Source organism: Pelodiscus sinensis, chromosome 5 (assembly GCF_052426305.1).
Source record: "Pelodiscus sinensis isolate ZL-2025 chromosome 5, ASM5242630v1, whole genome shotgun sequence".
Classification (NCBI taxonomy): domain Eukaryota; kingdom Metazoa; phylum Chordata; order Testudines; family Trionychidae; genus Pelodiscus; species Pelodiscus sinensis.
Genome location: NC_143056.1, coordinates 94,727,024 through 94,753,183, shown reverse-complemented (window position 1 = coordinate 94,753,183; position 26,160 = coordinate 94,727,024). Strand labels below are relative to the sequence as shown.

The window sequence follows — 26,160 nt, the reverse complement described above, 5'->3', positions numbered from 1 at the left end:
CTGCGTCCAATCAGTGCTGCTACAGTTCAATCGGCACACCCCACAAACCCTAGGTACACACGCGTAGTTAGCAAAACTACTTATCTGTGAGACAGTCTTGTTTATGACCATCTTGTGGCTCACTGAGATGATGTGCCACTTGTGTGGTCTACTCACTAGCCTTGGGTGCCCATCACTGGTGTAGGAACTGTAATGTATTGGTACATCTCATAAATAGATAGCATTGGTAACAATTTGAATAAAAAACTAGGCTTATTCTCACTGAATTTTAGACGTATCCCCTTACACTCTTCTTTGTACAACATTGCTCACATGACCCCTCAAAAGCAGGATAAAGTGAATTTCTTGCTGAACAACTTTGAAGTTGATTCTTTTAAAGACTTGGTTAAAAATGGTTATGCACTAACCATCAGAGCAATTATCTTTGATTAATAAGAGCAGCAAATGTCATCTAATGCAACTGTGGGTCAAAAATAGGTTTTGGTTACAAATTGGTCCCTCGTTACAACTTCATTGCCATTTTAAATGGTGTCTAATGGTGTTATCCATTTTAATTTGACTACTACTACTAATAATAAAAAAAGTGAATTGTTTAAACCAGAGAGGAACTTTGGTGCATTGCACTAAAAGCCAGCTTAGGATCTGTATAGAAAAGGGGAAGGCAAGATTTGAGATGAAGTTTGGTGTTGAGCTTCAATAGCAGGTCTGGGATTCAGAAGATCTGAGCTTGATTCTCTTTTCTGACACAGGGTTTTTTTGCCAAGTCATTTAACTGATGTAGGCATAGGTCTTGTATGTAAAATGGAGAATTCTTTTCTCCCAACCTTTGGCTGTCTAATTTGACTGTAAGCTTTTCAGAAAAAGATTACTTCTTTCTTTGGGTGCCTATCACAGAGAGCCCCTGCTCTTGATTGGAGCCTTTAAACACTACTTTAATTTAAAACAATTATAAAATCCTGAACAATGCATTCCAGTCCTTTCTATAGTAAATAATCTTTAGCTATGCAAAGGAAATGCTTTCACATCCGAAATAAAACATCTCTTCTAAAGTTTTTTGTAAACTTGCCCATCACCCTGCACTGTAAAGCACCAGGGTAAACAGGCTCCTCAGGTAAGTGGTTTATATAGAGCATGGGGGAGCTGTGACCGCACTTTCACTTTAAAAAATGCTTTAGGTGTTGGCTTAGCCTTAATCTAGATGGGACACTGAACAGGAGGCCTAGGTTGTATTCTTGACTCTGACCTGCTGGGTAATGTTGGGCAAGTTAGTTAATCTCTCTGTGCTTTTGTTTCCTCTCCCACCCTATGTCCACCTCCGATCAATTAGACTAGGTATGGAATGCCTCATACCAGGCATCCCGAACTAATGTAATACATAATAAATCCCCATGGTCACTTGAAAGATAGACGTGCTTGAGAAATGGTTCAAGGGCATTGGCTGGTGAGGACTATAACAAGGAGGGGGCCAAGTATTTAATATGAATCCTTTAGACTTAGACAGTCGCAGCAGATGTGGACAAAGGTTTACATGTTTAGGTATGTCCTGTCTCACAAAAATGCCTTACAGGTACTGTAGGAAAGGATACATGTTCCAGACCTTTAAAATGTTCTCATGAATGAAAAATGTGAATGAATAGCTGCACGTAAGGCACTGATCGTCAGCATCAAGTGGACTCTGGATACAAAAAGAACATTTCTTTGTCTGTGCTATTGCTTAAAGTAACAAACCTATTTAAATTTGTAGGTGATGTCTTAAGAATTCGTGGTGAGGACTTGAGTAAACTAACCTGCTCCCAAAAAGTGTGTGGCGGGGGGGGGGGGGGGGATAATATTACACTATTTATGGTTACCAATACATTTCCTCTTTTATGTAATTAATATATATAGGAAGGGGGAGGGGCCCAGCTGGATACCAGGAATTTCCCGGTGGGCCGTCATCTGGTGGGCTGTCGTATCCGCACGCCGTTGCCCCTCACTCCAAGCAGCTCCACGTCCGTGCTGTATGCAGCGTGCAGAGCCTGACCCGCCGCCTGCGCTGTGTCCCGGACATGATGCAGGGGGCGGGGCTTGCGGGGCACTCAGGGGTGACGTCATGGAGAGGGCCATTCTCAACCCATTTCCCAGGCTTATTTTGATTGCCAGTACGCTCCCGAGTTCTGTTCTCTTGTGCCTGTTTTAAACCCCCCTCGTGAAAGTGTTGTGTTTTCCTGTACACTGCTGCCAATCATTCATAAATTCATGGATGAACTATTTACTTAAACAACCTCCTGTACATTTCCTACTCTGCCACCAATATGGAACGATGGGGGGGGGGGGAACAGTGTAATAACTTTAATTAAAAGCTTGCCTTTTGGCAAGCAGGTTTTATGTTCCTTTTAGGTGTTGATTCACTATATTAATGAAGTATTGATTATTTTTTTAAATGTCTTAGTTGACACATGTTTGAAGAACCTCACTTCCTTCCCACTTCACATACATTGTCATCCAGCCATAAAAAAACCCAGGGAAGCTGAAACCCCTCGCCCTAACTTGAGTACCCATGTTTTAAAGCTTTTTAATAACTACCTGCTTTCCTTTACCAAAAAACTGACATCACATTAACAAATCGAAGAAGGATGGTACAGTGTTTAGGATGTTAGCCTGCAGCTTGGGATACCAGGTAAGCTGAGCTCTTGGGCGGCTGCCCAAGACAGATTCAGATGCCACTAAGCTGATTAGCAGAACGCCCACGGTTGGCAGCATGTGTTTCTATTGGTGATGCACATCTGCTCGTGCCTTGGTGCACATCATAAAATGTATTCTGCACATGTCTGGAAACAATTAGAGGGAACCTTGAACGTGATATTTCTGGACTCTACCACAGTCTTCCTGTGCGATTGTCATGTAGGGCTTGGCTATACTTAAAATGTGCTTCAGTGAAGGTGCTATCTATGTGAACAGGAGGGCTTCTTTCATCATCAACGTAGATACTTTATCTCCTTGAGGGGCAATAGCTAGGTCCACAGGAGACACCGAATGTTAGTTGTTTAATTGCACCATTCGGGTGTGTGGATTTTTCATATCCCTAAGCACTAGAGTTATATTGTCCTGATTTCCTTGTTTAGGCCAAGTCTTAGTTTCTCTGTGTCTCAGTCTCCCATCGGTCAAATGGGCGTCTAATAGCATATCCCTAGTTCAGTGAGATAAATACACTAAAACCTGTGAGGTGCTCAGACACTCTGGTAATGAGGAACTATGCAGATACCTAAGATAGATTAGCAAAGTGGCTTAATAGAGAGATAAATGGACATAGGAAAAATCTCTGGAATGATGTACAACTTAGTTTTATATTTTAATATACTAGTGACAGTTTTTTTTCACTGACTTGTTCACGAGGGAATAAGATTATGAATTAAAACCTTGTCATAATGTTTTTGATTTTTATTTTACTTTGCTTGCCCTTTTGTACCAAGAATCTTAACTTTTTTTTATAAATGTATTTGTAGTGCCTCCTACAATAGGGGCACTTGTTGATCAAAGTAAAATAATATTTCAGTTTTTAAAATGCAACCCAACAAAGCATTCTAAGTAAAGCTTATAATAGAGCTTCCCGTGTCATCTAGCTTGATATTTCAGTGCTTTTACTGTCCATGATTTCGCCTATTAGGATGGACATCCTTTTGTAGAACATGCCTGCAAGTTTGGTACACTACTGTGTTGCTTCACATATGATTACTGTATAAAATAGAAGTTTTAGAAGGGAAGTACTGTAATGTGACTCTCCAAGATAATTGTTGGCCTCTGTTATCTGGAGGATTCCAGGTCTGCTTCCATGTTTTCCTAATTCGGTGAATTTAAGGTTTTTGAACAGTGCTTTGTATAGCAGGGGTGGGGAACCTTTTTTGGGTCGGGGGCCACTGACCCACAGAAAAATCAGTCATTGGCAGCACACAAGTGGGCAGTGCCCCCCCCCCCAAAAAAAGGCCTAGTCCAGGTCCCCAAAGGAGACATGCTGGGCCCCCATAGGCTCTGAGCGAGTCTAGTAGATTTTGTGGTTACCCAATACTTCAGTGGGCCCTAAGCCTCAGGGACTGGATCCGGGCAATCCAGGGGCCACATCCAGCTTGAGGTTCCCCATAAGGATGTTGAATTTCAATTAATCAGCTAATCAAGAAGTCAATGGAACTTCCATTGACTAGTCGATAATGGGGAAGGGGCGCTCACTATCCTCACGCTTGCTACATTTCAAAGGCAGAGGCGCAGCAAGGAACCCAGATAAGGGAGACAGCAGCACAGTGGGGAACCTGGGACGAGCGGGGACTCAGGCTTCTGCCCCTCAACCTGTGTTCCCTGCTGTGCCGCTGCCTTTGAAATGTAGCAAGAGCCATGGGCGGCACTTACTACACTTCCAAGAGCAGAGGCACAGCGTGTGAGGCAGCTGAATCCCATCTCGTGCACGGTCCCCCGCTGCGCCTCTGCCTACCCCCACACTTATGCTTATCAGGTAGTCATCTACTCGACTAGTCGCTTACATCCCTAGTTCCCCACCCTTGTCCTAGTGGCTACCAGACCCTCTCTTTATGCACAGAACATGAATAAAGCACAGCACAGTATCAGTGCAAATTTGCATATGCTGTCCCTGTGCCTTTCTGCTCCACTCTGGAGGAGGGACCAATAGATGGGAGGGTGGTTCTAGCATGGAGATCTAGTTTGTACAGCTCCTAGCACAATGACATCCTAGCGAATCATTAGAGGTCCTACATGCCCTGGTAATACAAATAATTTTAATAATTCAGTTTGTCCTCTACAGAGGCTGTCTGCTAAGTTTGAAAATAGAGATGTTAGAGAATAGTCGAGTGGAGTATTAGACTGCTTGCTTCCCTCCCTTGCTGCCTTTGTATCAGAGGCAGCAGGAGGGGAGAAGAAATGATGGTGCTGAAGGAGAGCCAGCTTAAAAGTTGGTTCCCTCAGGACCATCTCCATAGTGCCACCTGTGGTGCCTAGCTGCCAACGGCGGAAGCTGGGACCAAGCAGGCCAGCTCACGCTGGTCCAGGATGCTGCGCCCCTGCATTTTAAATGTACTCAGAGCCTGGCAGGTCTTATGACATTTAAAATGCAGAGCCTTACCGCGGGTGACTCAGTCCCAGTTTGCGCTGGCTCTGGGAGCTACCTTCGCTGCAGCTCTGCATAGCAGCCTTATCGACTAATCATATAGTCAATACAAATTGTATCAACTACACGATTAGCCAGATAACATCAGCAATTTGACATCAAGTTGTGGTTTCAGTATAGGGATGTAAAAAGCGGTTTAAAAATGGTATCATGGAACCGCTCAAAATCCTAGCAGTTACATGCGTTGTGGGCCTGGCATTAGAAAGGCCACTGCAGAGCCCGCAGCAAAGCCTCCCCGGGAGCAAAACTGGCAGGGAGCCTGCCATCCCACTACCAAGGAGCCAACCTGTAACCTGTGGCAGGGAGTAGACGGGCCTGCCACAGACAATGGGTGCTCCGAATAGCTGGCCGGGGCAGTCCCTGCCTGCAGTGGGCCTCACTGGGCTGGAGCCCCTACTAGTAAACCAGAACTGGTAAGCCTCTCCCATTAAGGGGGGTGCTTGCTGGTTAGCTAGTTTACTGAACTGAGGATGTAAATGGTTATGTCCACATTTCCCACTAGGAATTGAACTCAGACATGTTTCAGCCACTGCACAGTCTTTGCTCATCAGTATTTTTGAACCTGTGGGGACTCAGTATATTGCTAATGGGGTGTGCACACACAGATTTCATGCCAGAGAACTCAAAATGTGGGAATGAGTCTTTCTGTAACCTTAGTGGTCATTCTTGTCTGCTGTGTAAAACAAATGAGAAAGTAAGTGAGAAACATGGTACTATACGTAGGCACAGGGAATTTGGGTATTGTGAGTGCTAACCTCAAAGGGAGGTATTTTGAGAGTTGGTTACAGTTGTCCTGTCCTGGGCTGTATTCAAGCCAGGTAGCAAAAAGGGAAACGTTATGAATCACCGGTACTACCACAATGTAGTCCCATATATTGATATTACTTGTTAGCCTGACAAGTAATATCAAAACCTCCGTCAAGTCTGCCCTGAAAAAATTCTCCAGAAATTTTCCAACATTGGTAACATAGGTTGGTCTCAATTGCCACTGGCAGCATTAGGCCCACTAGCCTAATGGATGGGCTGCTAACTGTTGCCAGTTTGTTCAGCTAGCATCATAGAATCACACGATTAGAGGGGATCTTAAGAGATCATCTAGTCCAGTCTCCTGCACTCACAGCAGCACCAAGCACCATCTAGACTACTCCTGACAGGTGTTTGTCTAACCTGCTGTTAAAAATCTCCAACAACGGAGATTCTACAACCTCACTAGGTAATGTGTTACACCACCGTGACAGGAAATTGTTCCTAATATCCAACCTAAACTGCTGTTGTTGCAATTTTAAACCCATTGCTTTTTGTCCTTTCCACAGAGTTTTAGAAGAATTTCTCCCCGCTCCTTGTAACTCCACCTTTTATGTATTTGGAAACTGTTGTCATGACCTCCCTCAGTCCTAGCTTCTCCTGACTAAGCAAACCTAGGTTTTTCAATCTTCTCTCACAGGTCATGTTTTCTAGGCCTTTTTGTTGCCCTTCTTCGGGTTTTTCCAATTTGTCCACATCTTTCCTGAAATGTGGCACCCAGAACTGGACATAATATTCCAGCTGAGACCCAATCAGTATGGAGTAGAATGGAAAAATTACTACTTACATCTTGCTTACAACACTCCTGCTAGAACATCCCAGAATGATGTTTGCTATGTGTGACTATGTGTACACTGGTGACTCATGTTGAGCTTGTGATCCATTATGGCCCCCAGTTCCCTGTTCTCAGTGTTCCTTCCCAGGTAGTTAACTTGCTATTTTGTATGGGTACAGCTCGTTGTTCCTCCCTAAATGGAATACTCTGTGTTTTCCCTTAGTAAATTTCATCCTATTTTCTTCAGGCCCTTTCTCTCAGTTGGTCCATGTGATTTTGAATTATAATCCTGTTCTCCAAAGCACTTGCATCCTCTCCTTTCTGGCAAACTTTCTGGCAAACTTTATAAGTGTACCCTCTTTACCATTCTCTAATTCATTGCTGAAGATATTGAACAGAACCTGATCCAGAACCAATTCTTGTAGGCCTACGCTTGGTATGCCCTTCTAGCTTGCATGGGAAGCTCTGAGAACTACTCTCTGGAGCAGTTTTCCAACCAGTTATGCACCCACCTTATAGTAGCTTCATCATTCTAGGTTGTGTTTCCCTAGTTTGCTTATGAGAAGGTCATACGAGAACGTATGACAAATCTTACTAAAGTTGTACATCTGTTGCTTCCCTCCATGTTGATTTAGAGCTGCTCTTGCAAGGTAGTGTGACATGGTGCTTAAACACCTGAGCAGCCTATCCAAACTAGGGATCCCATTGTGGCTGAAACAACAGCAGCAGCAAATGTGAGGGATATTTAGAGCTTGTCTCTGGTATAAGTAGGCCTTTGTTAGCGGAGACCCTGCCTTAGCTAATGGTTTTTGTCCAATTAGGAGGACTTCATTCAAACGTAGATAGCTCTGCCTCGGTTATTTTGTAAGAGTTATAATTATTTAATTCAGTGGCAGAGGGCCCAAGCCTTGGAAAAGACTCAATGGAGCCTACAGTATTATATGTTATTATCTTTCAGCAAACAGGTTAAGCTTGTTCAGAGGGAGCGCTTTACTGGATTTTAAAGGTGCCTTGTTGTAACATGATGTTCTTCTTCCCTTCAATAGACACTCCCTCCCCCTCCCCCGACACCACCATTTAAAACTTCACAAAAGGTGGAGACAAACTGGAGGTGAAAGGGAAAATTTAAGCATTCATGAAGTTGTAAGGGGCTCTAAAGTTTGGAGCCTTTTAGTCAGTCAGTTAGTGCAGACTTTCTGGCTGGGGTCCAGTTCTCCTTTTTGATAGCTGGGCATTTCATGTCGTCAGACTCCTGTGCCTTCTTGCAAGCTGCTGTGTTTGAAGTAAATCAAAATGTTTTTCAATGTAGTGTAAAACGGTTGCATTAAAGTATCTGTGACACTTGCCTACAGCTGATTGCACTGAGGTTAGAATAAATCCTTGTGGTGGAAAATGTTGGCAGTAGCAAGTACTAGAGCAGGGGCCCTGTGTGAAAGACTCATGGCAAAACTCCCCATCATATACCTGCTCCCCCAATGCTGAGTGAATGAGACAGTTACTAACTGGGATATGGAAATTTTCCCTCCTAAGGTGCAGGGGCGGGAGTGCTGGTCCAAGTCTGGATAGATTATCACAACTGTGACCAGCATAATTTTTTCCTTTGCAAGCCCAGAGAGGTAGCCTTGGTTTTCGGACTTAATTTTTGTGTCTATACCTTGGGTCTCTCTCTCTGCCCCCCCCCCCCTTTTGGGTCTCCTTCTCTAAATGTCTATTATCCCTTTTCCTAGTGAATAGGGATTTTTCCTTCTGGCTGACTTCCTCTAAACCACTCACAACAGCACTTAGAGGAAGTTAAAGGAGGTTCCATGGAGTATCTCTCACTCTCCATCCCATCTCCTGCTGAAACAAAAATAAAATACAGGGTCTTTTGTAGATGCAGTGTTGGATCTGTTCTAGGTATTGTGCTTTTCTGTTACCTGGCCATTTAAATTGTAGGGGAAAAGAGGGGCATGAACAAGGTACCACTGGAAGGCAGACATTAAAGGAAAAGTCTGGTTCCATTTAAATACCTCTCTTCCAGTGCTGCGGCTTTATTGTCTTGGAAGCATCACTGCTACGCAGTCTCTTACCCTTCACCCTTTTGCCCATTTTCTGCTCCTTTAGGTAACCATCCTTGCTGGCTAGAAGCTCTTTCAAACAATCACTAAGATGCACTTAATTGAGTTTTGACAGATGCTCCGTATAATAGATTTTATTCATAAACACAAGCCATGAGTACATTGCTTCAGCAAAACTCTCCACGCAGGATTTGCTTGCCTCACACCCCTCTTATATCATTAATGTATTACAAGAAGGAACACTTTTGGCCCAACCTCAAATCTACTAGAGCATCTTGGGTTTGAAAGCAAGCACTAAAATCATGCATTGCAACTCTTGTTCCTTTTTAGTGCTGATGAAAGGCCAGTTTTGAGCAGTTGCTGAGTGATCTGGACTCTCTCTGTCTCCCAAGTTGTCCTATCTGCATCTTCTAGCTTTCAGGGGGAGGGGCTGACAAAGAAAACCGTTCCTTGGTTGCGCCCAACCTTCACTCTTCATGTGACTTACACCACCATACTTTTTATGGAAACTGTTTTTAATATGAATATGCATAACTCGAATACAAAACTGGGCAAGTAATCTTATTCAAGAGCTTATGATCCTCTGCATGTGTCATTCTTGTTTGTGAAGTTACAAATATTAAATGGAAATTTGTTATATTAATCTAGATCTTCAAATGAACGCCATTAGTGGTGCTTAAGGAACTTAACAGTCCCATACTCAAAACAATGACCTATGAATGGTTTTAGTTTTCCTGTAAAGCCTAAACTGTGGTTGGTCCTACAAATATATGTGACCATGCCACCTAGTGTTGGACTCCATCTTGAATTTGGTATTTTTCTGGTGGGGGAAGGAGGAATTGAACAAAGGATTCCCACCCTGGGGAAATTCTGTATAAGTGATGGGAAGCAAAGAATGATTGGTCTTCAGCTGGCTTTTGAAACTGCCTTCCTACCCTGGTTTGTGAAGAATATTACCAGAAATAAGGCCTAGGGCGAGGAATTATGTTTTGTAACAGTTTCTCTTAGTATATTAGGCTTAGCTGATATGTGTTTTGTTTGTTTTAACTTAGTAACTATAACCTGTTTTCACTTATAATCACTTGCATCCTATTTTTGTACCTAATAAAATACCTTAGTTTATTATCAACGCCAGTAGAAATTTTTGTTAGCTGGGAGGGGACATACAGCTGTGAATATCTTTTATTGATAACGAGAGCAAACTTTTTATGAGCTTTCTCTGTGTAAAACTTTTATAAAGAGTAAGACTGGTTTATTTGGGATTTTGGTCTCTTTTGGGGGCTGTGCTCCTGGGTGCTGACAAGTTCCTGTAACTGGGTATCATAGAATCATAGAATAATAGGACTGGAAGGGACCTCAAGAGGTCATCGAGTCCAGCCCCCCGCCCTCAAGGCAGGACCAAGCTCCATCTACACCATCCCTGACAGATGTCTATCTAACCTGTTCTTAAATATCTCCAGAGAGGGAGATTCCACCACCTCCCTTGGCAATTTATTCCAATATTGACCACCCTGACAGTTAGGAATTTTTTCCTAATGTCCAATCTAAACCTCCCCTGCTGCACTTTAAGCCCATTACTCCTTGTCCTGTCCTCAGAAACCAAGAGGAACAAATTTTCGCCTTCCTCCTTGTGACACCCTTTTAGATATTTGAAAACCGCTATCATGTCCCCCCTTAATCTTCTTTTTTCCAAACTAAACAAGCCCAGTTCATGAAGCCTGGCTTCATAGGTCATGTTCTCTAAACCTTTAATAATTCTTGTCGCTCTTCTCTGTACCCTTTCCAATTTCTCCACATCTTTCTTGCAATGTGGCACCCAGAACTGGACACAGTACTCCAGCTGAGGCCTACCTAGTGCAGAGTAGAGCAGCAGAATGACTTCACGAGTTTTGCTTACAACACACCTGTTGATACAACCTAGAATCATATTTGCTTTTTTTGCAACAGCATCACACTGTTGACTCATATTCAACTTGTGGTCCACTATGACCCCTAGATCCCTTTCTGCCATGCTCCTTCCTAGACAGTCGCTTCCCATCTTGTATGTATGGAACTGATTGTTCCTTCCTAAGTGGAGCACTTTGCATTTCTCTTTATTAAACCTCATCCTGTTTACCTCTGACCATTTCTCTAACTTGCTAAGGTCATTTTGAATTATGTCCCTATCCTCCAAAGAAGTTGCAACCCCACCCAGTTTGGTATCATCTGCAAACTTAAGCGTACTCTCTATCCCAATATCTACATCATTGATACTCCCACAGCTGAGCTGTTATCAGTGTATTACTCTTCTGAGGGGCTGTTACCCCAAGTCTGTGCCTTAGCTGGGGGAGACCAGAGCTTTTGGCCTGGTAGAACAGGGTAGTGGGGTGCCCCAGAAGGCATGTGGGTGGGCTCAGTGGAATGGTAGCTCATCTTGTGACAGTCTCAAGGGGATCTCTGTGATCCAAACTGTCACACTCCAGTCCAAAGAAGGATCATGGTTTCTCTTTTGTCCATCCTATAGTGAGTGCAGTGGGACCCTATTCCACTGTTGTGAAGTGTGTGTTAGGTAAACTCAGGTAAGGGGAAGAGAGCTTGGGGCCTCAAGAAGGCAGATGGATGGGGTGTGTGGTGGGGAGATGGATACTTCAGCTCTTTTACCCTTGGGAACAAATACACTTGACCTGTCTGTTCCCTTACGTGTTGGGTAAGGGCTTCTACTATATTCTCTCAGTTTGGGTGTTGCCAGATGCCTGTGATTACAAGACTTTGTGCCCCATGAGGATCTCCCTGCCCTGGTTCTGAACATACTCAGTTTTGTCTGTAGATTCCAAATTAGCTGTATTTAAACACTTTTTTAAAAAGTCTGTCTTTCCCCCTTCATTTGGGTATGTACAGAATTCAATCATACTTTCTCTCCCTCCCCTTTGCTTAGTTAATATACATTTAGCAGTGAGATGTTACTGAATAAATGCGCACTCATGGTACAGTAAGATGAGTAGTTCTGTGGCACCTCAGGCCGTGTCTACACTAGAAAGCTATTTTGAAATAACTAACTTCAGCTTAACTCCTGATTTTTTTAAAATCAAAATAATGTGTCCCCACTACAGGGAAGCCTCAAAATTAGTCCGAGCCGGGCTCTGGTTAATGTGGATCCGTTACCTCACCTTAGAGCCCTAGGAAACACTGTGGAGTAATTGGTTCAAATTATTCTGGGGAGTAGTTATTTTAAAATAGTGGCACTAGAACATCCACACTAATGCTATTTCAAAATTAGCGTTATTTCCCAAGAAAAGCAAGAGTACGGATTTTAAAATAAGTGGCCCCTTATTTCAAAATAACAGGCTTTGTAGTGTGGACGGTCGGTCCACTTATAAATTCAACCTACGGGGGATTATTTTGAAATAAAGACCTAGTGTAGGCCAGGGCTGAGAGACTAACAAATATATCGGATCATGAGCTTTCTTAATGAAACCCACTTGCTCATTGGATGATGTAGGTTTTACCAATAAAAACTTGTTATCCTGTATATTTGTTAGTCTCTAAGGTGCCACGGGACTACTCAGTCTGTAACTTTAAGAACAATAACATGGCTACCCCCCTGAGATTTGGTACAATAAGATGTTTAGGATACTTTTAACTAGTATCCTTATTAATTGTCACACTGTTAAATAAAGCATAATATTGTCTAGTGCAAAGGAAACACATTCTTCTTCCTAAAGGCACTGATGTGGCATTGTTATTGCATCTGTTTTTTACAATCATGTATATGTGTCATTCATTACTACACAGCTTCACCTGTCATGCAAGTTGTATTCAAATGCACTCTGTAGAGTGATGTAAGAGTTGATTTATCTCTCTATTTCTGGGGCATATATAGTCGCTGCCCGTGTCCTCCGGGGCAAGAAAAGCTTCTCCTGGTCTCCCTGGTCTGCTGGGGGGGGGTCCAGCAAAGCCGCTGGACCCCCCCAGCAGACCAGGGACACCCGAGCAAAGCCGCCGCCTGGGCAGCTTTGCTCGTTTGCCCGGGAGCAAAGCTGCCCAGGCAGCGGGACCTCCGCTGCCTGAGCGGCTTTGCTTCTGTCCCCCTGGTCTGCTGGGGGGGTCCAGTGGCTTTGCTTAACAATTAAGTTGGTTAAAATTAATTATTTAAATTAAGACTTTTCATTAGGTGGTATAAATTGTGATTTAAATTGCCTTGATTTAAATCAATTCACCCTGCCAAGTGCAATCTCTTGAATAAGTTGATTTTAAAAACAGGTGTAAAGTAAATCACTTCAATTTGTGGGTGTAGACCAGGTCTAAAGTTCATTGGGACAGCATGCTTGCAGCTTGGAATACGGCAGTAATGCTCAGTAGCAGTGTCACGCATAGGGAAGATCAAGCATGATGACAACCCTCACTTTTTCCACACTCTTAATGGCCTCTTAGGAAGGGAGGCCATGTTGCACATTTCCAGGTTCCAGGGCCACAGCATAACCTCTTTTCTCTATTTTCTCTCCTCATGGAGCTGGTCCACGTCGGCAGGGATCAAAGAGAATGTTTCTCTCGCTCTGTTTGAATTTTTGTAAAAGAACAAGTAACTTAAGATAAACCTCTCAAGACATTTAGTTTAAAGTCTGTCTCTAGCATACCATTTTAGAGCAGTTGATTTTTTTCCCCACGTAGATGTAAACCTAGAGACACTGAGACCACTCACAAGGGAGGGTGAAGTCTGCTCTATAGCCTTAGCTGAGAGCCACTTGGCTTTTAGCTCATGCAGTAGGGCATGGACAATGGATAATATAAGCAAGGGAAGGCATTGCCTTCCCAAAATTGCCCATATTGCCCAGCCTCCCGACAGGGGCTGGAACCATAGTGGGCCTTGGATAGGAGGGTTGTTGGTTTGAAAGGGCATGGTCTGGGGGCAGGGGTGTGGCTTTGGTCAGAAGGGGTAGGGCTTCAACTTGCCTTCCCTAGATGGACCTTCATCCACTGCACATAGATTTAGCCCCTAAGGTTTCAATAATGCTTTGTCCTTGGCAGTAATAACTAGTTTGAGAATGTATTAAAGTGAGACTCTCTGGTCCATCAACATCCATGATCGGGCCAGACCACAACCGGGGCGGCCCGTGAGTATAGGCAGACTCAGCAGTCGCCTAGGGCACCGCCTTCAACGGGGTGCCCGGGGCACCTGATGATGTCATGGGGCACCCGGGGCACCCGATGATTACGTCACGCCATTGACGACAGTGCAGGCGGGGGTGCCGATCATGCATTCCGCCTGGGGCGCCAGCTGCCGCAGCCCATCTTCAGCCACTCTTGACCACAACTGTTCCAGGACTATAGCGTCCCAATGTCCTTTTCTCATCGAGAAAATATTTCTTCTATAACTAAAATTCTGTTGACTTCATGTTTAGTTGGGAGATAAAATTTAGTCCTGTTTTCCTCTCAAAATGTTCTTATCGATTGCTTTAAAAGGTTGATATCTGTGTTTCAGCTTTCTGTCATGCATTGTTTTTCTGGTGTAAAGCATTTGGATTACTCACCAGAAATTAATCCTTTAAGATGATTACCATATTGATGAGAAAAACTAAGATGACATATTTGAGAACGAAGTAAATTCGAATATGAACATTGTCGTATTAGTAATTTGAAAATGCAGTCGAACTTTGTGTAGTAAAATCTGTTGTTTTTCCGCAGAACAACTTTGCTCTGACTGGAGATTCACTCCATAATTTTGGAGCTAAAGCTTGCACGTTATAATGTCGAAACAATCTGAGACGTTCGGCTTTGTCATGAACAAAGTTTCATTAAAAGTAGGCCTCCGTATATAACACATTTTGGGTGTTTAATGGAAAAAACGCTAGTGATTAAATCCCAGGAGTCATTGACTTAGAGGCATGAGTTCTTAACACTTCTGAAAATCAGGCACTTATAGCTGTAATCATTTTCATTCTGTCCGCTGCTTTGCTGAAACTATTGATTTCAATGCAATGCAATATTCTCTTCCTATCCTAAACTGTTTAAGGTTGCCATGCAAGTTTAAGTAACTCTCACATTTTATCCCAGAGGTGGCTGTGTTAAGTTCATAATTAAAAGGCTTTTCTGTTTGCCTGTATGTATATGAAGTGCATTTTGATAATATACGCTATATAAACATTATTGACATCCCATATTATGAGACAGTTTTTAATAATTTAAAGAGCTATGTTGCATGGATTTTCTTTTAGGAGACTTCTTGAAATAACAAGAATTGTGTAGGATTGCCAGATACTTTCACAAAGACATACCAAACACGGTGGGGGAAAAAATTGGTTGAGCAAAAAAAAAAAAAAAAAAAACAGTAGGGGGGAGGGAGCACCCGACTTGTTGAGCAAAAAAACAGGGGACATTTGAGTCAGTGAATTTGAATGGGCAAGTCTGAACTGTGGCACAGGTACATGGTTTAGTCACTTTCACAGCCAAGTTTGTGTTACACCTCTTGGACCGTATTCTGATCTCCTTTACCTTTGGTTTGCACTGTTGCAATTCCTGATTTGCAAGGGGGAAATCAGAACTGGGCAAATATTTTGGTGAAAGAGGCCATTGTCAGTAAAAGTGACATTGCTCAGTGTATATTAACATTATTTGCTACCCTTTTGCTAATGTTTTGTGCACCAGTGTAGAATTTGAGTAGGGGATCAGCAAATCAGTGACTGGTTATTCATCCATTGGATGAGCAAACAAACCTGATCTAAATTCCATCAAGGGCCAACTTGGTCTTTTTTTTGTGTGTGTGTGTGTGCCAAAAAAATAGGATAGTTTTTCAATAAGTAGTGTGTGATTTCAGCAGGTATATTGCCCTGGTAACATACTTGGATGTTGGTATAAATTGGGGTGGGGAACCTTTTTTGGGTCATGGGCTGCTAACCCACAGAAAAATCAATTGGGGGGCCCCCTCACAAGTGAGAAGCAGGGGAGAAAAAACAGATCTTCACTGATGTGGCCCCCGACTGAGAAGGAGAAAGACACTCCCCGTGTTCCCCTTGCACACCAATTCTGCGCTAGTGGATTTAGTGTGCTCCAGCCCTGCAAGGAGGCGGTGGGGAGCTGGAATGTCTGGATGGGCTTCTCAAGACTTGGGGGGAGCCCTGGGCCTAGGTGCCAGATTCAGACAAGCCGGGGGGGGGGGCATCTGGCCCCCGCGCGTCAGGTTCCCCTCCCCTGGTATAGAGCTGTTACTTTCTTTTTGAATTACAATGAGACGTTATGCTGTCGATTGAAGAAATAGCATGGACATTACTTGTAGTGTTTTCAGGACAAAGCTACTTAGTATATTGAGGGTATATTTTAATGTACACTATATGGATTTTGATATGTTTGCAAGTGTCCTGGAGGCTTATTTCTTCAGAAAATGCCCTTTGTGGCTGCCAGCCCTCAGAGAGGCTTCCATTGCTCCTTAGGAGTTTGTACCTGTTAAAGTTAGTGCCAAATCTCCTATTGAAAAAACAGTGAAAGATTAAGCCCTGGCCATGGAAACTGCTTTTGATTCTTCAACAGAATACTTTTCTTTTGCTGCCCCCAAAATGGCTGATAAGGGATTTGTGCCACTCCATGTTCTAGGATGGTATCTGAGTGAACTCAGCTCAGTTGTTTTATGTCCAGAAATAGTGACCCTGGTTTGCTGGTTGAGAGTTTTTCAAAAGTAATGATGGTGCAGGCTATAAACACATGCTTGCAGAGTTCCACAATGGTCATGGCCTGTAGTTCTTTCTTTGGCTGAGGAGCCCTTCAATGTCTGACTTAGTCAGTGTCTCTGGTTTTATTCCATCCTAGGATTGTGCTGCTGTACAAATGCTTATCTGGATGGGCCAGAGACAGGATCTGAAACTACACAGATCTAGGATGGAAATAGATCATAGAATCATAGAGCTGGAAGAGACCTCAGGGGGTCATCAAGTCCAGCCCCCTGCTCAAGGCAGGACCAATCCCAACTAAATCAAGCCAGCCAGGGCTTTGTGAAGCCGAGACTTAACCTCTAGGGATGGAGATTCCACCACCTCCCTGGGTAACCCATTAGGTATGTAAATGAGTAGTCAATTTGTCAACTACCTGATATGCCTAGGCTTATCGGGTAGTCAGGTTGACCACTTGCATCCCCCCTTTTCCCCTCTGCCTCTATATTAGAGGCAGCGATGAGGGGGAAGAAGAGGGGAGAAGCAGAAACCGGTGCTGGGGAGAGCTGGCTTAAAAACTGGTTCCCCCCCAGTACCGTCTCTGCGGTGTCACTTCCCCACACGTACACCCCCCCCCACGCTGCTGCTTCTATCAGAGGCAGCAGTGCAGGGAGGCTGGGGAGACTGCTCCAGCAGTAGCCCCTTTCCATAGGGGGGTCCCAGCGGGGAGTTGACTGCCCAACAGACAGGAGCCTCTGCAGCAAAGCAGCTCCTGTTGGAGAGCAGCCCCTGTCCATGGGTGGTGCTGGACCCGATGTGAGCTGGGACTGAGCAGGCTGCGGCTCTGCAGTTTAAATGTAGTAGGAACCAGGCTGCCTGCACACCTGGCTCTTACTACATTTAAACTGTAGAGCCACAGTGGGGATCGCTCCTTCTGAGTGCCTTCCCTTACCGACTAATTGTGTAGTCGACACAATTTGTATCCACTACACAGTTACCCACCTCTTAACAGCCTTGCCTTGGGTAGCAAACACTAGTACCAGACACATACCATTCCCAAGAATTGATGTGACAGGCATGTGTAGAATGACCATTAAAAATATACAATGTCCTCATATGTACTGGTTTGACCTCTGTGGTATGGATTTCCGGCATCCCAGGCTGGAGCACTCCTGGGGAAAAGCCAGGCCCTCGCTCAGCAACCACTCCCGTGTTCCTCCCTTGAGTTTCTGGAGCTCTGCAAGTAGCTCTGCAAGTAGCTCCAGAGGGAAGAGTCATGGTGACTGTGGAGCTTTGCAGCTGGCGGCCAGGAGTGCAGCCAGCAACCACAGGGCTCAGTGCACTCCCATGGGGCTGGGCTCTGGACCCCAGCCATGGGGCTTGGCAGCCACCCTGCCTCTCTTCCTGAGCACCCCTTGCCCCTAAGTCCCTGCTTGGTCAATGCCGGCCCTTGTGCTACCACTGGAGTGGAGCCTTGCAGCTGGTGGCAGCAGAAGGGCTGGTATTGACCTTCCCTGGTTCATCAGATTTCCTGGTTTGGGACTGGTCAGGTGTGAGGGTGTGCCTAAACTACACCCCTCTGCTGACAGAGAGATGTAGATTAGGCACTTCGCTATTGCAAATGAAGCGGGGATTTGAATATCCCACGATTCATTTGAATAGAAATGGCTGCTGCTTTTTGCCGACGCAGCACTTTGCCGGCAAACAGCGGCAGTCTAGACGGGGATCGGTCAACAAGGAAAGCCTTTTCCGACCGATCCCTTATGCCTCGTGCAACGAGGTTTATAGAATCAGTTGGAAAAGGCTTTCCTCGTTGACAGATCCCCATCTACACTGTCACTTTTTGCCGGCAAAGTGCCGTGTTGGCAAAAAGCAGCGGCCATTTCTATTCAAATGAAGCGCGGGATATTTACATCCCCGCTTCATTTGCAATAGCGAAGTGCCTAATCTACATCTCTCTGTCGGCAGAGGGGTGTAGTTTAGACACACCCTGAGAGTTCTATATCGGGGAGGTACAACCTGGATAGCTGACATAAGGGGATCCTCAGTCTGTACTTCGTTGCAGGCACATCTGATGGCTTTGGGCCGACTATATCTTCCAAATGTTTTCTAAAAATCAGGCATGTAACACATGTTGTTTAGGTGGTAAGTGTTGCTGTGCAGTCCATAAGGAATAAAAATTTTCTCAAGCTTGATGCCAGAGTGAGTCTTTGCTCTAAATAGAGGACTGATGATGCAACCGAGATTGGAAGAGCTTTGCAGCTATGGTAGCAAACCTTTTATTTTTATTTATATATATATATATATATATATATATATATATATATATATATATATATAAGTTAAAATTAAAGGGCAGCAAAAGCAAGAACTAAAATTAAAAGGTTAAACAATAAAATAAATTTGTCAGCTTTGAAACAAATACTTGTCAAATCAAATTCTTGATTCTGGTCCTGTCATCTCATTTTTGCTCAGGTTGGGCTGTGATTTCATGCTAGGTATTCAACCAATTTGTTGTATGTCTTTGTTCCCTGAGTTATGGAGTGATAGGAAAGTGCTACTCATCATGAGTTAAGGGTGGTGGAGTTTAGTTTGCCATTTACTGCCAATGAAAAAACAAGAAAAGAATCAGTCTGCATACCTGTCATGTAAGCACTTGCTGCCTGCTTGCATGTGCTCATGGGCCAAAAATGAATTATATTTAAAACTATTACCTCAAGGACTTTTATACGTTTTGCAGAAAATACAACTGCGGTAGAGCTGAGGCATGTTTCTGCTATTGTTGATAGCTGCTCCAAAAGCCACACTTGCCCGGAGGTCTTTATTTTATCAAGTCCCAGTGAATGTATTTTTTTAAAAAATACCCTATACATTACAGATGAATATTTAAAGTCTGGGTGGTCACATTTTTTACAGGCGGTGGTTTGAGCAGTTTTAGTTACATACATCAAAATTGTGTGTGTAAGGAGTCTGTAAAATCAGGACTCAGGAAATAGGTTTCTAATAAGTTTTCCCCCAGACTATTCTGTTTTGTAATGTCAAAGTCATTTTCTCTTTCTGATGGTCAGAAGAAAGCCTTAGACATCAGTCTTTCAGGATGCTCTGCTTTCTTAAGACTGTATCTTTAGATCACTATATTGTGTAAGTCTAGCATGCAAACTTCTTAGAGATGCCACATTACACTGAAAAAAGCTTTTTCTATTATCCCAGCAACTGATCTGTTTAAAATTGCTTTATGTTTTAAATTGTAACATTGCTTATCATTTGACCCATTTGCATTTTCTTTTTTTCCCCAGGGATATCAGTATGAATAACATCACAAAGCTACCAGAAGATGCATTTAAGAACTTTCCGTATCTTGAAGAGCTGTAAGTATTTTTACAGTACTGTAGTATGGTTGTGCAGTTCACCTGAAAATGGGTGAGAAAGCAAATCCTGTTAGGACAATTATACCTTAAAAAAAAAAACAAATCTATATATGTTTGGAAGCCAGAATGGTGAATGTTACTTAGGAGAATTTTTATGGTAATTATTTTAATCATTACTGCATTGATTATTATTGATACTAATTACAGTGTTATCCAAAGATAACATAGGAGCAGAATAATTACAATTGTTTCCAATAGAGTTACAGTATAGCTATTGCACAGCTTCAATAAATAGGCTTTCATTTATTGTGCAGTTAACTCTGATCACTCCTACAGGTAGTAGGGATGTTAATGTGTACCTGTGAACACCGTTAACTGATAAGCCTGAGCTTATCGGTTAACTCTCACAGTTATATACTACCTTTCCCCCTTCCACCACTGTATCAGAGGCAGTGGACAGGTGGCGGCCAGTGCGTGTAGGGATCCAGATAAAAGCCAGCTCTGTGCGAGCACCTGGTGCACTGTATGTAAATGTGTAACCACTAAAAAAATGCAGTGGTTACATGTTGACACAAATAAATGTGTTTTAACATCCCTAATAAGTAGGGTGACCAGACCTCTCATTTTTAAAGGGTCAGTCCTATACTTAAGCTCTACTGTGGTGTCCTGACTTTTTCTCAGATTGTCATGTGTTTTTTTTGCTTTGTTTTGTTTTTGTTCTTTTTGGGGTTTTTTTTTTTTTTTTGAGACCCCATATCCGTACTGGTGGGTCCTGATGATGGCCAAATCCCTGCTTGCCAGTTGCCTTTCCATCAGCATGAATGGGCACGTCTGGTGGCTGACTGTGGTGGGGCAAAGATGCAGTGCCTGGGGCCAGTTGCTCCTCCCGCTGGTCCGTCAGCACAGCCGCTGCTGTGTGTGATCTCTTGGACAGCCCGGCCCTGCCTCCTGTCCTGTTTCCCGCCAGCACTGGCTGTGCACTGTGAACTGCAGTGGCTGGCGAGTGCGGGACGGCACAGTTACGTATCACTTCTGTGTCGTCTTATGTGCGCCTCATCTGACTGTTGTCTCCCTGCTGTGCCCCTTTGTCTCCCTCCCTCTCACCTGCAGCTGCTCATTCAGACCCCCCATCCTCCAATGGGGAACGTCCAATCCCACTACTGTATGGAGAACCAGCCGCTGTTTGAAGTGCTCAACTCACTAACAGCCTGGCCAGCAGGCTCCTTCCTTCCCCCACTGCCTCCTGCCCTAGCTTCTGGCCAGGAGGAGCCGAAGCCCCCCACAGTGCTAGCAAGGGGAAGTCTCTCTGCCCCTCAGCTAAGCTCTGGAGTGCTGCAAGAGGAATGCGGGGAAGTGATTTCCAGCCTGTTCCTGTGCTGAGCCTGCAGTCTCCACAGCAGCTTCCCAGGGCAAGTGTTTAGTACCCTCTTCACCCTCCCGCCCCTATTTCCTGCCTCAGGGAGCTTGAGACTGCTCTGTCCTCTAAGCACTCTCCCCTGCTGAGCTACATCTCTGCCAAGTTCAGTCCAGCCCCTCTGCATTCTGGTTCCCTGGGCCCTGGTGCACAGTGCATCCTTAGGCTTTCCTGCCTGTGCTAGGTTATGTCAGTGGCCAGTTGCGGCCAGGAGATGTTAGCTGCCTTTTGGCACTGTGTGTGCCAGAAGGGGCCACAGAGGTTGGGAAAGGAGGGGAAAAGAGAAGCTCTGCAAAGACATGGGTTGAGTCATCTCTCCCCTTCTCCTTCTCCCCTGTGCCTGGATGCAGCTCCATCCCTTCCCTCCGGCACAGTGCAGGAAGGCTGCTGTTGGCCATGTTCTGGTGTGAACCCTGGCAATAATCGGAGGTGGGGGAGGGGGAAGAGAGCATGACACCCATATGCCTTCCCTCCCCCTCCCCCCCCACACCCCATGTGTTTCCTCGGGAAGATTGGTGCTAGATACCAGGAGATGCAGGGTCTATCCCTGGGAGCCCAGCCAGGCGTGGAGGGCAGAGAGCACCAGGCAGGGAAGGTCAGGTCAGTTGGTCACCCTCTCCCCAGCCAGGTGTGGAGGGCAGAGAGCACCAGGCAGGGAAGGTCAGGTCAGTTGGTCACCCTCTCCCCACCCCGTACATGTGAGAGAGGTGTATGGGAGTGTGTCTGTAGAGGACACGTTCTCTGTGTTGAACCCTGAAGCCTTAAAGGTACAAAGCTAAATACAAAGAATCCAGCTATGCAGTATTTCTTTTTAATAGGGGCTCAGTCAGCTTGATGTTAATTTGAAGGTTTGCACTGCATAGTTCTGGTTGACTGCTGTTTGAACTCACGTGAATGAGTAATTTTAGCAGCTGTCCTGTATTCAGCATAGGGAAATGTAAGTCGCCCCATTTATCCATAGCAGCAGCCGCATAGTGTTGGTCAGGATGTATTTGGAAAGAAATTGAGGCTTTGTGTTACAGCTTCTTTTTTATAATTTTTAGTTTTAGCAGCGCATCTTCCCTTGTCCTGCCTCCCGTCCCCTCACCCTTCGCTCAGCTACCTCACATCCAGCCTCGTCTTTAGGTCCCAGGTCAATAAGTCACTGAAGCATGATCTTAACTCTGAGCACAGCAGTGTTCCTGTTGACTTGCCCACTCTCTCAAGTACTCTGCTGAACGGGGGGCTTAATTCAGGCATCTGAGCTGAAGCACCCTGTGAACATGGAGCAAAAAAGTCACAATGTAGATTTTAATTTAAATCTCTGTATATTTCTGATTTTTTGTTTCAATAGGAAGAGGCGCAAGTCTTTATCTTAGTCCTAATTTTCACTTCAATCGCAGTGATAAATTGCACCTAGTCACTATATCTTGGTGTCCCCACCTATGAAATGGGGCTAATGCTACTCACCTTTTTAAAAAGCTTTGAGGTTTTCTAATAAAAAGCAGTGTCTAAGAGAAATTTCTGTTACCCTTTTGACTAGGAGTTGCTTAATAATTTCGGTCTTTTAAAAGTGCTTTGAGATAAGTGGTGTTAACCTTGTCTGTGGCTTTGTCTAGACTGGTAGGGAAATCGCATTTCAAAAAGATTAAATAAAATCATCTTGGTTAATATGTTTTAAATACATTTTTCAAACACAATTCATTTTCCTTACTTCCCAGATGAGGAAAGTAAGGCACTTTTTAGAGGAAAAGCCACTTGTACAAGGACACACAACATAGTGAATCAGTGCAGAGTTTGGAATAGATTGCAGATCCTTTGGCTCCCAGTCACCTACTCCAATTGCTACATCACATGTTTCCCCGGTAGGTCTGAAGTATTGTGCAAAAATGTAAAGGTGATCTAGTTGTATCAAAATGCCCTATATAAGTATACGTGACCCAATGATGTGCATAGATTTTCACTGTCTTGTGAATAATTCTGGTTTGGGTCAACGGGTCTGTGAATCCAAGATGAGTTTATTCATCTAAAGCTAACTGTAAATGAGTTTCCTTAGATTAATATACTCCAAAGAACTGTTCCTTTCCACCAGGCCCTGGACACCCCTACATTAATAACACCTGAAATCATTTAGTGAAGTAAAATGGTTGCTTGCACGGTTCTGGACTGTGTATTCTTCCCCTACTTGTAATTTCAAAAACAGTATCAGCATTAAACTGAAAATGGAACAGTTTAAGAAAGTTTGTGCCATGGCATGAGGTGCCCACTACATGGAAAATTACAGGGTTAAGAAGGTTCAGCTGGCTCAGGATTTAGTTTGTGTGACCCCTCCCTAAGTGCTTTATAATAGATGTAAATGAGTGTCTGGGTTGTGTGTGTTTAAATTTCCAATATCTTATTTATTTTGTTTTCTGTCCAGGATTCTCTTTTAAATTTCTTGCCTATTCATATTTCACGCTAAATTTAAAAACCCAAAACCTCACCTTCACACGGACTGTGGGATCCTTCATTTTTTCCCTATAAGTAATGAAGCAATAAAACCTAACTGGGTGGGTGTGCATTTCATTGTGTAATCTCTATAAACCCAGGGTGCGTCATGAAGTATGGAGACAAAAAGGCAGAGCCTTCAGCCACCTTATACTTGTGCTTTATTACACAAGAACCATACTCTACAATGTATCTCATTGTAAACATAATGCTGGAATTTGGAGGGGAAAAAACAGTCAGACCTGTCTTTAAAGTAGGTCAGGGATGGGCAAGACGGCCTCCGTGGGCTGGATCTGGCATGCGGGCCCCCGCCCTTCCCTCCCTCCCCCCCTGCTGCTTCCCCGCCCCAGACCAATCAAGAGCTGGGAATACGGGTGAGGGGAGCATGTGAAGTCTCCTTCCCTACCAGGGGCACATGGAGGTTCTCTTGAGTCGCTGTGAAGCCCTGGCAGGGCGGAGACAAAGGGTGAGGGACGTCTCACACTCTGCCCACCCACAGACCCTGATTGGCCTGAGAGTGGGAGAGCGCATGAAGTCTTTGCCCCCCAGCACCTAGAAAGAATCATCAGCTGTTTTAGAATCGCTACCAGTTCTGTCTAGGCGCTGCAGCAGGAGGAGACTTCACGTGCTCCCTCTGCCCACAGGCCAAACAGGGTCTGTGGGTGGATGAGCATGAGTAGTCTCCTGGCTCCACTCCTTCCACCCAAGGCCCTGCTCCTTCCACGGTGGTCCAGGGTCACTTCATACATTTCTGAAGTGGCCCCTTTTAAAAAATTATTTAAATTATTAGGCTGTAGTTCAGAATAGGGATGTAATAGTGTAGTCGATTAACCGATAAGCAAAAGCTTATCAGTTAATGTTATAGACGACACTCTCTCACTCTAACTCTCACTCTCACTCACAGGCTGGCCAGCAGCCCAGCTCAATCCCAGCTTGTGCTGGGTCCGGGACCTACCCCTGCTGCGGCTCTGCATTTAAAGTGCATTAGGAGCTAGGCGGGCAGGCAGCCCAGCTCAGTTCCTGCTTGTGCTGGGTCCGGGAGTTGTCGGACCTGCCCCTTGGACAGGGGCTGCTGCCACCCAGTAGCACAGGGCGACAGGCAGCTGGTCCACAATGAGAGCTGGTTTTTAAACTGGCTCCTCTCGGAGACCACCTGCTTGGAACCCCATGCTGCTATCTCTGAAACAGAGGCAGCAGCACGGAATAGCAGGGGGCTTCTTGGGAGCACACTGGCCTCAGCACCAGAGACTATAGAATAGTCAAGTAACCGAGAAGAATTCATGAGGTTAATCAACTATTCAGTTAACCAACATTTAACATCCCTAGTTCTGAACATCTGGATGTTTAAAATACTTGCTAGTGTGGTTATATAATGTGTTGAAATAAACAGTTCAAAATATTTGAATAAAATTGGTATTTGTGTAAAACATTCTGACACATTCAGGTCTTTGTTGCAAATGAAAAAATCCTTGAGTCCTTTTTGTGTGTGTGTCACAAAGGCCCAAGAGCTGAGAGTTTTTCTTTTATGGTTTCTCCATTCCTTGCTTTGGATGACAAAGGGGCAGTGGGGAAGATGACACCTCCCACACACCCCCACACTACACAAGCAGCAACCGTTTTGGCTGCACCATCACTCTATCCCTGTCCCAAAAATCACTCCTCACCATTGCTGTACCGTGGGAATCAGGAATCCCCAGAAGCACTGAAACTAACACATACCCAACCTACTCAGTCCAAATGATCATTGATACAAGAAGACTCCACCCAAGGGAAAAAGCTCCAAGGTGATCAACATCAAACAGGCAACTGTTGCATATTCTAAGCCTGTCAAATGCCACAGTGACTAGTAGAATTGTGTCAGCTGACAAGCAGTTACCTTAGACTTGTACAATTGAATGCCAAGTGGTGGCTAGTATGAGAACTGATCACAAGATTCCTGACTTGACATCCAACATAAAAATTGGGTTCGATGGTGGAGCCAAACAAGCTAGTCCTAGTAAGATACCTAATACCTTGTGGCTTTTGAGGGGTAAGAGTGGAGGCTGTGTGTTCATCATCTCTTCTAGTTTGCTTTAAAAAGCAAGTCTTTGTCTCTTCCCCCCCCCCATTCCCTCCCCCCGCCCACACACACATTTGAGTCTGTTTGGCCGGAATATGAATTCAGTGGCAACACATTTATATATCAGACTTACTCATTTAACAAGAGTCAGCCACATTTCTAGAAGAATTAGTAAGGCTTCAACTGAACCTAATGTCATAGTACAGAGATTCATTGTCCAGGAAGATTGCAACTTCCATGTAGAAAAACATAATTTGATGTAATAGCCCAAGATATGCTATGGGCCGTGATGGATCAGGGTTTTGCCCTGGCCATGTCAGACTCTGCATGTGCAGGGGCTACATGCATGCCTGGCCTAGGACTTGTAAGCACTGACAGCACACCATACTCCTGGGAGGGCTGCCACATCCGTTGTCACTACTGAAGACTGCTGTACCTATCTTTGTCCC

At 44.4% G+C, this 26,160-nt stretch overlaps 1 protein-coding gene across 2 annotated transcripts in view; it reads left to right on the top strand.

Annotated features, from left to right (window-relative positions):
• LGR4 (leucine rich repeat containing G protein-coupled receptor 4) overlaps positions 1–26,160 on the top strand; it is a 122,337-nt gene that overhangs the window by 36,465 nt on the left and 59,712 nt on the right. The window contains exons 1-2 of one of the 2 annotated variants that reach the window (XM_075927775.2): positions 19,487–19,545; positions 19,701–19,772. In XM_075927775.2, coding sequence (XP_075783890.2) covers positions 19,502–19,545; positions 19,701–19,772 — 116 coding nt within the window. In that variant the 5' untranslated portion in view covers positions 19,487–19,501. Of the gene's footprint in view, positions 1–19,486; positions 19,546–19,700; positions 19,773–26,160 lie in introns of those variants that run through there. The other variant, XM_006111507.4, reaches the window with a different exon arrangement.